The sequence below is a fragment of the Lates calcarifer genome, unplaced genomic scaffold (genome assembly GCF_001640805.2).
Source record: "Lates calcarifer isolate ASB-BC8 unplaced genomic scaffold, TLL_Latcal_v3 _unitig_2005_quiver_3343, whole genome shotgun sequence".
Taxonomy (NCBI): domain Eukaryota; kingdom Metazoa; phylum Chordata; class Actinopteri; family Centropomidae; genus Lates; species Lates calcarifer.
In genome coordinates, this window is record NW_026115915.1 from 1 (window position 1) to 12,844 (window position 12,844).

The 12,844-nt window shown below is 39.0% G+C and overlaps 1 protein-coding gene across 1 annotated transcript; it reads right to left on the minus strand.

The window, feature by feature from the left end:
• Positions 1-1,191: 1,191 nt before the first annotated feature.
• On the minus strand, positions 1,192-12,418 carry LOC108891592 (regulator of telomere elongation helicase 1-like; the record flags this gene model as incomplete). The annotated part of the gene is made up of 4 exons (XM_018688777.2): positions 11,001-12,418; positions 7,292-8,709; positions 4,431-4,629; positions 1,192-1,285 (listed from the first exon to the last, which is right to left on the minus strand). Coding segments are annotated over exons 2-4 (395 nt in total), but the record flags the coding sequence as incomplete, so codon positions are not given.
• Between the last annotated feature and the right edge of the window lie 426 nt (positions 12,419-12,844).

Sequence of the window (12,844 nt, forward strand, 5' to 3'; positions counted from 1 at the left end):
GGTGACGGGTTTAACTGCAAGAGCCAAGGAAATTTAATCTTTTATCACATCACGGGACTTGTTTTCCTATTCTGTGATGTTTTTCGGGTTGAGAAATGCCCCAGCAACGTTTCAGTGCCTTATAAATAAGGTGCTAGCTGGAAAGACAGGCTGCACAGCATATTTGGACGATGTTGTGGTGTTCAGTGACACAAGGGAGGCTCATGTTCAGCGTCTAAATGTAGTGTTTGACAGGTTGACAGAAACAAACTTAACTATCAATATGGCAAAGTGTGAGTTAAAAGCTAAAGCAACAGTGACTTATCTTGGCAAGGTAGTAAGCCAGGGTGAAGTTTGTCCTGTAGGCTAAGGTGAAGGCAATTCATAAATATCCTGTGCCAAGATCCAGAAAAGAATTGATGCAGTTTCTTGGGTTCTTGGGATATTATCGCAGTTTTTGCTGCAATTTTTCCACTGTGGTGGCTCCACTGACTAACCTCTTGAAGAAAAATGTTCCTTTTGTCTGGTCTACCAACTGTGAAGCTGCTTTCACTTCTGTACAGAAACTGATTTGCTCTGCTCCTGTTCTTGCAGCCCCTGATTTTGGTAAACCTTTTAAGATAAAGTCATAAGATAAAGTCATAGAGAATACCATTACTTCAAGTTACTGCTGCTAAAGGTGGTTCTACAAGCTACTGAATGAGTTTTTCACACATGGCTTCTCCATTTTGGCTTCATTTTGTTAAATAAATAATGACACAGTGGAATCTGTTCTGTGCTGATTTACACCTAAAGTTGAGATTTAAACAATTTTAAAACCTGGAAAGGACCAGATGACTTTATATTATGTCCTGATAAGTAAAACTATAGAATTCAAAGAGGGTGTACATTATTTTCACATGACTGCACGCTCTGAGAAAATACCTCTAAACATTAAGCTGCATCTGCAGAAACATGATAAAGCCTTAAGGTCAATGTTAAACAATTTAAAGGTTTTTAAAGATCAATAGAACATCCAAATAACTGAAGAATTACTATCCTGAGTTTAAATGTCTCATACATTCTGTAGTTAACTGATCTGATCCTAACAATGGCAAAATTTCATGAGAAACCTTGTCCAAAGTATATTCAATCCTGTCAACCATACAAATCTACAGTAATCATACATTAAAGAATATTTATAACACCCTGTGATTAGATAATATAGTTTACCTGTATGAAGTATTCTTCAACTCACTGATAACCTGTGCAAGCTGAGAGTGTGTCCTGGATGCGTATATGATCTTGGGGACATCAGTGTAGTAGACTGGGAGACAATGAGAACACACAATAATTACAATATATTTCATAGAGTTACATTAAGCATTATATCACAGTGATGTAGTAGTCAGTCAAGTACAGTTTCTCAAGTGTATAACTAATTCTGTCCCGGTAAAACGGGGATATAGGCTGTTATAGGCTTTTCCATTTAAATGCATCCTCTACAGACAAGCTTCTTCATTTGATCTTTAAACATACAAGGTATGGCTATTAAATAACGAGACTGCGCTTATGAGGATAAAACCATGTGGTTCACAGTCACACCTAGCACTATATATTAAAGGTCAGGTATTCACGCACAACTGCTGTAAGTTTCCAATAAGTGACATTTAGTTCACTGCTAGCTACTGAAACGCATGTGTTTTTGCTAAGGTGTCAGAAAATGATTCACTTAAAATCTGAGCAACGCATTAACTTTAAATCTTTGGTGACTCTTTTTGTACATTGTGAGGAACACTGTATTCATGTGTTTGAATTGCACAAAAGATTTGTGAAGGCAGAGAGGATGTCCAGGACGATGAACACTCTGGGCGCCCACACACGTAAAAAAACCTCTGAAAACATTCAACAAATTCAAGAAATTATTCAAAATGATCGACGATTCGGTTTTCCCAAAACTTCTGACTCCTGAAAGAGGAGCACTTTATCCCCATTCACCTAACACCGTGTGATTTTTTCCTTTTTCCTAAGATCAAATCTGTGCTCAAAGGAACACGTTTTGAGTCTGTGTCAGAAGTGAAGAAAAGAACGATAGAGTTTCTGAGACAACTGTCCGAAGAAGACCTACTGCACTGCTTTGATCAGTGGAAGACCCAAATGCAGCGGTGTGTTGATGCAGAAAGGGTATACTGAAGGAAAAAGACATTTCATTACAAAATATTTCTGTTCAACATAATTGTATTATAGCATTAGTGTCGTTATTTAATAGCCATACATCGTATATTAACCCATTATGGCATCCAAAATAGCAAATTAGACACACATCTGTTACATAAATGTTCATTATGACTTCACTCAGACATGACAGGACATAACGTTTACAGATAGACTGTTTAAAATGCTTGGCTATGTTTGGCACCTGGTGCACAGAAGGGCTGCATATCTATATATATATCAATCACAATTTTGACTTCCCACAATTAAACAAACTCGATTGTATGCAATATCAACACTTTAATCACATTCTCTGCTCATAGAAACCTTGCTGCATATCTAATTAAGCACTTCATGAAAAGCCAGCCACCACAGCTGCATGTGCACCCTGCAGCGGCAGTTCAGAGTACAAAAGTAACAACAGAGCAGATAGACAAAATGAAAATCAGATGTCTGTAGCAGAAGGAGAAGAGCTAGTCCCTCTAAAACAATCATCATCTGTTGTTTGGAAGTGTTTCAAGAGATGTTAAACAAGGACAAATCATATGCAGAGAATGCATGAGACTTGTTAACTTGTTAAACCACCTGAAAAAATACAGCTTGCCTCCCCTGCCAGCAAAATTACCGTTAGAAAATAGCGCGCGTAATAAAAGGCTGATAATTTGGACTGACTTTCTGACGTTCAGGGTCGGCATCTGTCATCTATGATTTACAGAGACTTACAACACTTGTCAGAGCTTTTCTTATTCTTAGTGGCGAGCTGTCAACCCATCTCCTCTACAGCTTTTCCACTCCTGTGTGCAGACACATGCATGGAGACGCATGTGAAACAGGAAGCAGGAGAGAAATGTGAATGTAAATGATCTTTTAATTAAAAAATGTTTTACTGTTATCATTTTGGCCATGCAGCCCTAGTTCAAAGAGGGAGCAATAACACTTGAGGAACAGCAGTAAGTTGAATCAAAGATGGATTTCAAAACCTATTGTCCCACTGACACCTCAAATAATGAGAATTCTGCTGCCTAATATTTTGTTTTGCTCTGCACCATTAAGGAAGAAAATTATTTCTATAGACTGAGTCATGACATGAGAGGAATTTTCTCAACAACTTAAAAATGGCTCACTTCCAGTGCTCCCTGGTTTATTAAACAGATTTTACTGCTTATGTGAGAAATTATTCAATCAATTTCAAATCCAAACCAAATAGCACACCTGTAGGCAGGTACAATAAATCGCGCCCGGTAGCCATCACATCAAGGCAAGTCAGACCTGCATATCCACAGGCCTGATACAAGTCACAGGTTTAGAGCAACACAGAGATTGGAAAAAACTTTACTCCCAAAGATGAAACGTTTCTTCAACTTTGTGTAACAGCACCACCTAATGGCAAATATGCAACAAATTTCTATAATGTCAGTGTGGTACGGCAAACCACTGTCAAAAGCTGGACCAGAAATATGTAAAGATATGACATCTCTTCAGATGCATAAGTACAAGTTTTTCATTTTAAGCTTTTGCACCTCTGGGGTGCCAAAACTCCTTTAATAAAGTTTCATCATGAGAGGACATAGGTGATACATGCCAAAGCCTACAGTGTAGTTTGAGAAAATTATTTCAGCATATTTCAATATTTTGCAACAAAAGCGCTATCTAGTGGCCGATTGACACCAATTTTTTTTTTCAGAGACCCTAAGGGTCTGTTGTGTAAAGTTTTGTGTTAATGGGTGTGATTGTTGCAAATATATGCAACATTTCCTCTTTTGTGGGCTACCTACAGAAATGTGTTCCTTTATAATCATCTTTGTTTAGGTTGTCAGTAATTAGGGAGCGCCAGAGAGCTGCTATATCACATCCATAGCCAATTGTGGTATCAAATGAAAGGAGAGAAAATAGGTGCAAAGTTTTGTGAGTTTTTGCGCATCCTAAAGGCCTCAAAAATTATTTTAAGAATGTAGTATGTTCATAATGATGAGAGCAATGACCTCACCAAATTTAATGAAAATCCAAGAACCTTTTTTTCCACCATGGCCTGCATTTGGGGGTGATGTGGAGCCCACTGACCACGCCCAAGCCCAGTCACTGAAGAATAATGTAATTTTCACCAGGTCAGGTATTTGCCAATTTTGGTGAGTTTCCGAGCATCCTAAAGCCCTCAAAAATGTGATTTTGTGAACGGATTAATAATAATAATCTCTGCAAAAACAAAAGTTTCCTTGCATTCTGTGCCAGGGACAGTCCTGGCCCTGATATGTCCATACTTGGTGTGTTGCCATCTGTAGCAGCTGTTCCCCAGGACGACAGGGGTGTGTTTGTGAACATCTCCTCTCCACCCAGCCTCTCTGCTACCTTACGGGCAGAGATGGTGTCCTTGAAGTGTTCCCTCCAAGCCAAGGTGGCACACAGCAGGCACAGGGTTTTACCAGTGCCTGTGGGACTCTCCAGAATGCCATTCACCTTCTGGAACAAACAGACAGACATGTTTCCCAAGTTCATTATTCTGCTACTTCCAGTACCTGTTGATCCACAAAGCAGCTGTAAATTTATATAAAATCCCAAGCCTTACATGTAGGCCTAGCAGCTCTTGTGCTTTGAGGTGTGTTCTGGTGGAAGATTATTGTTATTATTATTATTATTATTATTATTGTTATTATTATTATCATATTATAATAATGAACGCACTATATTAACAATTATAATGGCGAACACTGAGATTTACTCACATCATCAAATGTCTATCACACAGGGGACTGTAAAAAATGATGGGGCATTTATTTCTAACAAAGCAAAAATTAAGTTTCTTTTTTTTTTTACAACTGTATACTGACCATCCTGAGCTGAGAAACATTACAGTTCGGTAAAGTTGGAAAGATATTTACAGATTCGAAACTCCCAAATCAGTAACTCATTCGCTATAACCAAATTTTCCATCCATCCTCCAAGCTGAAGAAATAACATCAACCTCTCTGAGCAGCCAGCGGTGAGACTAGTGCACAGGGATCTACAAAGTGCAACATCAAAATCAATTATCGGGGTATCACACTACTCAGCCTCCCTGGGAAAGTTTACTCCAGGGTGCTGGAAAGGAGGCTCAAACGGATTGTCGAACCTCGGATTCAGGAGGAACAATGCAGATTTCGTCCTAGCCGCAGAACAGTGGACCAGCTTTTCACTCTTGCAGGATTGCTGAGGGAGTCATGGGAATTTGACCAGCCAGTCTACATGTGTTTTGTAGACTTGGAAAAGGCCTATGACCGTGTCCCCCAAGGGATCCTGTGGGGGGGTACTGCAGGAGTATGGGGTACCGGGGCTGCTGATGCGAGTCCTGCCAACGAGATTACTGTATCTGTGTCTTAAAATCGCTGCATCACTCATCACACTGTGTGTTTTTTCCCTCAAGCACATTAGTGCCTAGGCTGTTCTTCTCTCTTTCTCTCTGACACTTACTGCAGGTTCTCTGCCTCCGGAGCTGTAGAGTCTCCTGCTGCTCGCACGAGCCAGCTCAATGGATGTTGTTACAACATTTACAATTTATTAGTGTTTATGGTAGTGTTATTGCTATTAACGTTTTACTGTTCTGTCATTATTATTCCTAAAGCTATCATTATTATTATTATTATAGTCTCTCTGTCTAAACCCAACTGGTCAAGGCAGATGGCCGCCCACCCTGAGTCCAGTTCCGCTCAAGGTTTCTGCCTCTTAAAAGGAAGTTTTTCCTTGTCCTTTTTTCCTTGTGCACTGTCGCCTAGTGCTTGATCATGGTGGGAACTGTTGGGTCTCTCTTTGAAAATTTTAGAAGATAAAGAATACGGTGTAGACTGTTCTAGAGTCCTGGTCTAAACATTTAAAGCTCAAAATATCAGAATGTAGGATATTACAGTGAATAGGAGGTCTAATTTTATTGAAAGAGAAGATTGTTATTCATTTAAATGTCTGGTTGAGCTCAGGAATAAAAATGCCAAATGATATTTTAGTTGCTCGTTGTGATTTGATATGAATGGAAGTGATTGTGTTAAATCAGAAGATGATATCATCTCTTATCAATCGCTGGCTCCTGAATCAAATTGAATCAAAAGCTTATTGAAGCTGACTTTGTGATATCAGCAAACATTGAATCGTTGTCCACTGAATTGATATCACGCTGAAACTTTACACCCCACAAGTCACTCTTATATTTCACTCTTTTACAGTGTAGTGAATATTGAATATTACTCACGATATAAATTCTCCAAAATCATGAAAAAGCACATTTTTCCAAACAAAGTGTTGTAGTATAACCACCAGGAGACCAACTGGAAGTTAATTTTGGTAACTCCACAATGTATTAAAGTTACTGAATATTCCAAATAAAATATCCCAAAATGATGGAAAATGCTTTCTTCCCAAAAAACAGTTGTAGTAATGTGTATAGTGACACTAAAATGTATAAGAGTAAAGTTATGAATATTTTTGTAACATCTCTTTTCGGTACTGAATTTTGTAGATGGTCCCTGCATACTCAGTTCAATTCAGTTTTATTAACATAGCGCCGAATCACAACAAAAGTCATCTCAAAGCACTTTTCATATAGAGCAGGTCTAGACCAGACTCTTTAAAATATGGTGTTTACAGAGAGAGACCCAACAAATCCCACCATGAACAGCACTAGGCGACAGTGACAAGGAAAACGTTTAGACTGGGACTCTAGAACAGTCTACACCGTATTCTTTATCTTCTAAAATTTTCAAAGAGAGACCCAACAGTTCCCACCATGATCAAGCCCTAGGCGACAGTGGCAAGGAAAAACTTCCTTTTAAGAGGCAGAAACGTCAAGCAGAACCGGACTCAGGGTGGATGGCCATCTGCCTCAACCGGCTCATCTCACAGCTGGCTGCTCAGAGACCGACGTTACTTCTCCAGCTCGGAGGACGGCTCGTTTGGATGAAAATTAGACTGTAGCCCATTGTTTACGTTAGTTCGACTGGAAAGAGTCGTCTTTGTGTTTTAACGTTACGATGATGAGTTATTTATCTGGGAGGTTCGAATCTGTGTACCGAAATGCAAAACTAATAACCCGTGGCAGCTCAACAGTGTTATGGTTGTATAATTTATTTTCATTAGTAACGTTACTGTAACTACTTACCTTCTGAAGACATTCAATCACTTTGGTCATGTAGTCTTTCTGACAGTCATATGGGGGGAAAGGGAAATCCACTGCCACTCCATGTAGATTCAGTGAAGGCATAATGTGTCTCCTAGCTTGAGTCAGCAATCGTATTTACTAACATAGTATTTAAAATCACAAAAATTCTTCTTAACTCCAAGTTCGCTGTTAGGCACTTTCAAATGGGTGAAGAGTAGTAAAGTTATCATTCAATAGTGACTGTTTTAGCCGAAGTGCACAGTAGTTACAGCAGAGTAACTTCTACAACATGTCTGTATTTTGAGCCAGCTTCCCGCTTTCAGCACAGTAGTCATGCGCACTGCAAAGACGTACCTCTGCTGCGTTCAGGTGTCCACGGAATAGCGGATGTAATAAAAACGATTTAATACAAGTGAGACTGCAGAGGGTGGGTTTGACATGTAGACCACGATAGGCTTCTCTAGCGGGAAAATGCAGATTGGTGATAGTGATAAGAGGGCGTCACGGTGATTCGGTGACTAGCACTGTCGCCTTACAGCAAGAAGGCTCAGAGTTTGAACCATGGATGGATTATAAGAAGTGGATACAGTGCCGCCGCTCAGCCTTGCATCATTTTTTTCCAGTGGCCACTCGCGGTACTGCAGTGAAAAATTCCCTCCGGCCCAAGAAGTATTTTTACCACAGGCCACCATTATAAGGACAGAGATGCCTGTGAAATTATTGACAGGACACCTCCAGCTATAAACATAGTCATTTATTACTCCATATATATAGGATATTTTTAAGTCATGGAGTTTTAATCCTCATAAATCTTTCCCAAAGCCTAGAAAAATAACTTTTCTCTTGGTGACGTCAGGGCTGTGTGTGGGCACTCTACGCGTGTCTCAGGACCGGGGATCCTTGCTACCTCATAGTGGATGCTGTGTGATGTGTAAAATTAAAGTCAAAACTGAATATAGATATTCTGATTTTGTGGTTTTGCCTTGCATTCATTGATGACTTGTCAGCCTTTGTTCTCAAGCTTAATTGTTTTTATTGATATATTGATATATTATAATATATACCTAATATATTATGTTCAGGGGGCGGCTGTGGCTCAGGAGGTCTTCCAGTCCGCATGCCAAAGTGTCGTTGGGCAAGATACTGAACCCCATATCACCCCCGATGTGTGTGCATCGGTGTGTATGAATGCGTTAGAGAGCGCTTATGTACAGAATAAGTGTTGTATGATGTGTGTGAATAGGTGAATGTGACATGTAGTGTGAAGCGCTTTGAGTGGTCGATATGACTAGAAAAGCGGTGTATAAGTACAGTCCATTAACATTTACCATTTAGCCTCACAAGGGCAGTAGAGTCTGCCTTCAGGCCTCCACTGTGCAGACCCTCCCGTTGTAGCCTCCACTCTCAGGTCCCCTCCACTGTTAGGCCCGGAAACACATGCAAAAAAATGTAAATAACAAAAATTGTGAGGACACTTCTGGTGGAAGCTTTTCTCGTTGACTTATATTTGTTTAATTAGTGAATATCAGTCAACATTGTAACTTGAAAACAATTTATCCCTCAACTATGGCACGTGTATTGATTTTGTATATTCTGCCTACCTGGCATATAACATGGGTATCTATGCCGCTGAAACAGAAGACATTTTGATGATCTTGGCCTTTTAACTGACATTTTATGTAATGACCCGATTATCAGCTTTATTTAAAGGAAGGAACAGAGCCTGGTATCGTGCAAGACATTCTGGAGATCCAGCGCAGTGGTCAAAATTTAGACAACTTAGAAATAAATGCACAACATCTGTGAGAAAAGCCAAATGTAATATTTATTCAGGCCTAATTACCAACTCATATTCAAACTCTGCAAATCTTTGGAGCTAGCAGTTAATTCAAACAAGAATATTTCTAACCTCTTACACTCATATATTAAATATGGTGACTGTTCAACCTTTGAACAAAATGAGATTTGCCTCGCTTCCAACAAATATTTCACTGATGCTGGGCAGAGTGTATTTGTTTATCATAGTGACTTTGATAAAGATTACATGTTACGGATCAATTATGCCTACATGTAGGTTAATGAAACAGGTTCAGTTTTTCTTTCTCATTTCAAATAAAATACAATCTGTTGTAGACAAAGACAGATTTATGTGCATTTTTGACCTGGTATGTATAGGCGGTGGGCCAAGGCCACGTATCAGCTTTAGTTTTTGAAAAGCCTAATTTTAGGTCTTGTTAACGACATCCAACCCGGTGTCCCAGCTCTCATCTTGAGGGCACCAAAACTCACCCTGTAACCCATAATCTCTTGTCTATGACAGATAATACTACACAAATACACGCATCGTAACGCGTTTATGATAATCCACTGCTCCACTGAATAATTTCTCAACAGCTTCATTGAAAACAGCTGCACACAGCCGAGAGGAGGGTTAGTAAAACAGAGGAAAAATGACTGGATTTGCATAGTTCACATATAAGTACACATGAAGCTTAAAAGACTTGAATCTATATTTCAATATCGCTGACTATTCTTCTTGTATTAATATTACATTATTCACTTCGTGTGATGTGAAATAACCTAAATTGTTGGAAGCATGTGGTAATTTGGCAGCTGGCCAGCATCAATCATTAAGATCTTAACAAGCCACGTGCTCACGGTATACTCACACACTGTGTCAGGATTAACATTACTGGTTAGTTTATTTTGTGTATTTACATTCACATTTATTGTTATTTTAAGAACCTTAGGGCTTATTCACACAGGATCAGGCATTGTAACTCAAACTCAAGGAACTTCATTCATGTTGGGCTAGCATCCAGCAAGAAAGTTATCATATCTTAATTTTTTCACATATTTCTGGGAAGGATGTAATAATAAGCTTATGCCATAAGAGTTAAAGACAAAGTTTGATTCTCAGTGCATATGCAATGCATATGCTGAGTATCTTTACAAAGAAGACCTCTCCATCATTGGTTCATACCCTAATTACACTTTTGTGTGTAGTTGTTTTTGACTTTTGTGTGTATTACTGTGTGTGTGTTTTTTGTCAGATTCACTTGGAAGGAGATGTGGCCAGGATTAAAAATCACACCCGAGACTATGTTTGTGAAGGAGTTGGCTGTGTCAATCTGGAAGGAGTGTCCCCCCACAAAAACCACCAGGCAGCCTTTGACCCCAGAGAAGCTCCAATCATTGAAAGGTATGGCATTTTTGGTAGCATTAGCCATGTGCTCTTGTGGGTTGCTAAGGACTGAGTTATTTGTTATTTGATATCACTGCATTCACATACTCTTACAAAACAGAGTTACTATTTTCTGCAGAACCCTTGACCTTGATATTTATCAAACTTCTTAGGATACGTGATAGATAAAACTTAAAAATTCTTCACTTTTACAAACACATACAGTGCCAGTCAAAAGTTTTGACACACCCTCATATTCAGTAGTTTGTCTTTGTTTTTTATTACTTTATACATTAATTCACATTTACTTTTTGTCTTTTGTTCACTACGTAATTCCATATGTTTTCCTTCATAGTTGTGATGTCTTCAATATTAATCTACAATATAGAAAATTATAAAAATAAAGAAAAGTAATTGAATTAGAAGGTCTGTTCAAACTTTTGATTGGTACTGTATACACAAGTAACAATACAGTAGGTAACCCTGATCATGCTCATGTAGATTAATCTTTTAAAACCCACCCACATTTAATATTCAGGTACTTGTCCATCTGTATTTCTTTTCAGTCTGCTTCAGGGAGTGGCTTTCTGGCAAAAACCTGGAAGCGACAGAGCTGCAGGCCAGATGGGGAAAGGCTGGGTGGTATATAACAGAGAAAATAATGGACATTAACAAACAAAAAAACCCCACTGAAAGAGTGACAGTGTGAGCAAAAGAAGTTTTATGTATCCTTAACTTTAATGTAGTTAATGGTGTAAATAATTTATTGGAATTTTCTTATTGCTTGTTGAATTGGACCAGCATACCAGCACCAAAACACAACATATGCTGGTAATGCTGGTAACCAGCTATGCTGGTCTATGCTGGTTTTTTCAGCAGGGTCGTGGTGCTTTGTTGTTTTAAGTTGTTGTCATGTCTTCATGGAAGACTCTCCGCCAGGGTAGGTAGAGAGTTTGGAACCTTATGTTGCTTTCCTTCATGACCCTCCATGCCTCCACATATTCCCTCCGTCTGGCTGATGTTCCAATTTCCCCATGTGAAGCCTTTCTTTGCCATGTCTGTTTTTCGGTGGCCTCCTCGCCCTCTTCTAGATATTTCAGATATAGACTAACTAGCACTAACTTCATTTCATTCTAACTTTGGGGCAGTTTTATTTTGCTTTGGTCAGGAGGCCTCCCGGAAGTCCCTCCTCCCTGCTATCATTCTTATACTGAGTCGTTGATAATTTCGAACAATTTGTTCAATTTGTTTAATGTTTTCAAGTTTTTGACGTGCACGGATTCCCAGAATGTTCAGTGTCTTGGACATCCTCTATGCCTTCACAAAATCTGCCATTCAAACACACGTGCATGTGACATGCAGTGTTCCTCATACAACGTACAAAAAGACTGGGCTGCTGTTTTGTTCAATTTCACCAAAAATTTCAAGTTAATTATTAACTTTTAAGTTAATAATTTTCTGATGCTTTAGCAAAAACACATGCACTTCAATCAGTAGCTAGCAGTGAACTAAAGATGTCACTTATCGGAAATTTACAGCAGTTGTGTGTGAATACCCAATCTTTAATATATAACACTCGGTGTGACTGTGAACCACATGGTTTTATCCTCATAAGCAGTTTTATTTTTTAATAGCCATACCTCGTATAAGCATTGGCGCTTCTCTTGCTTGACTGCAAGTTACTATAGGTTTTGCTAGCTATGCCGTCTCCAACGTATGCCATAGTACTAAATACTGTGGCTTAGATGCCATAGTATTTAAATTTTCAGAGATTAAGGGGAGGTGTGAGGAGTCACACTAATGGAGAGCTGAGGAACACCACCAACACCTGTTGCTGCAGTGACAGTTACACACTGGATAGTTTCAGAAACTTTCATCATATCTCTGACACACTGGCAACTGGAAGTGATACAGGACACTTATCACAGTACATCAGCACATTCACTTTCCTCCACCAGGACTCTGAATGGATATGTACATTAAAGACGCAGAAGATTTTAATTGTGTTACTAGCTTAAGCACATAGTGTTTCTACTTGTGACCTAGATGAAGATCAGATAATTACCAACTGACCAATCAATGCAGAAAACCAGAGTTCACTTTTTCTGTATTTCTAGGGCTAGGTATCAAACCAGAATTCCTCTTCAGTACTGATCACAATGTGTCTTCAGTACCCAGCACTGGGTCACACTCTGAAAGGGTCCATAAAATGTCTGTTCCAAAGTAACTGTCCATACATAACAAAATCACAATTCACCAAGAACATCATTTATTAGATTATGAAGGAATACAATAATCACAAAATACATTAAGTGGATGTTGGGACATCCTACTCTTCTCCAGCTGAGGGCAGAACAATCTTATTTGGG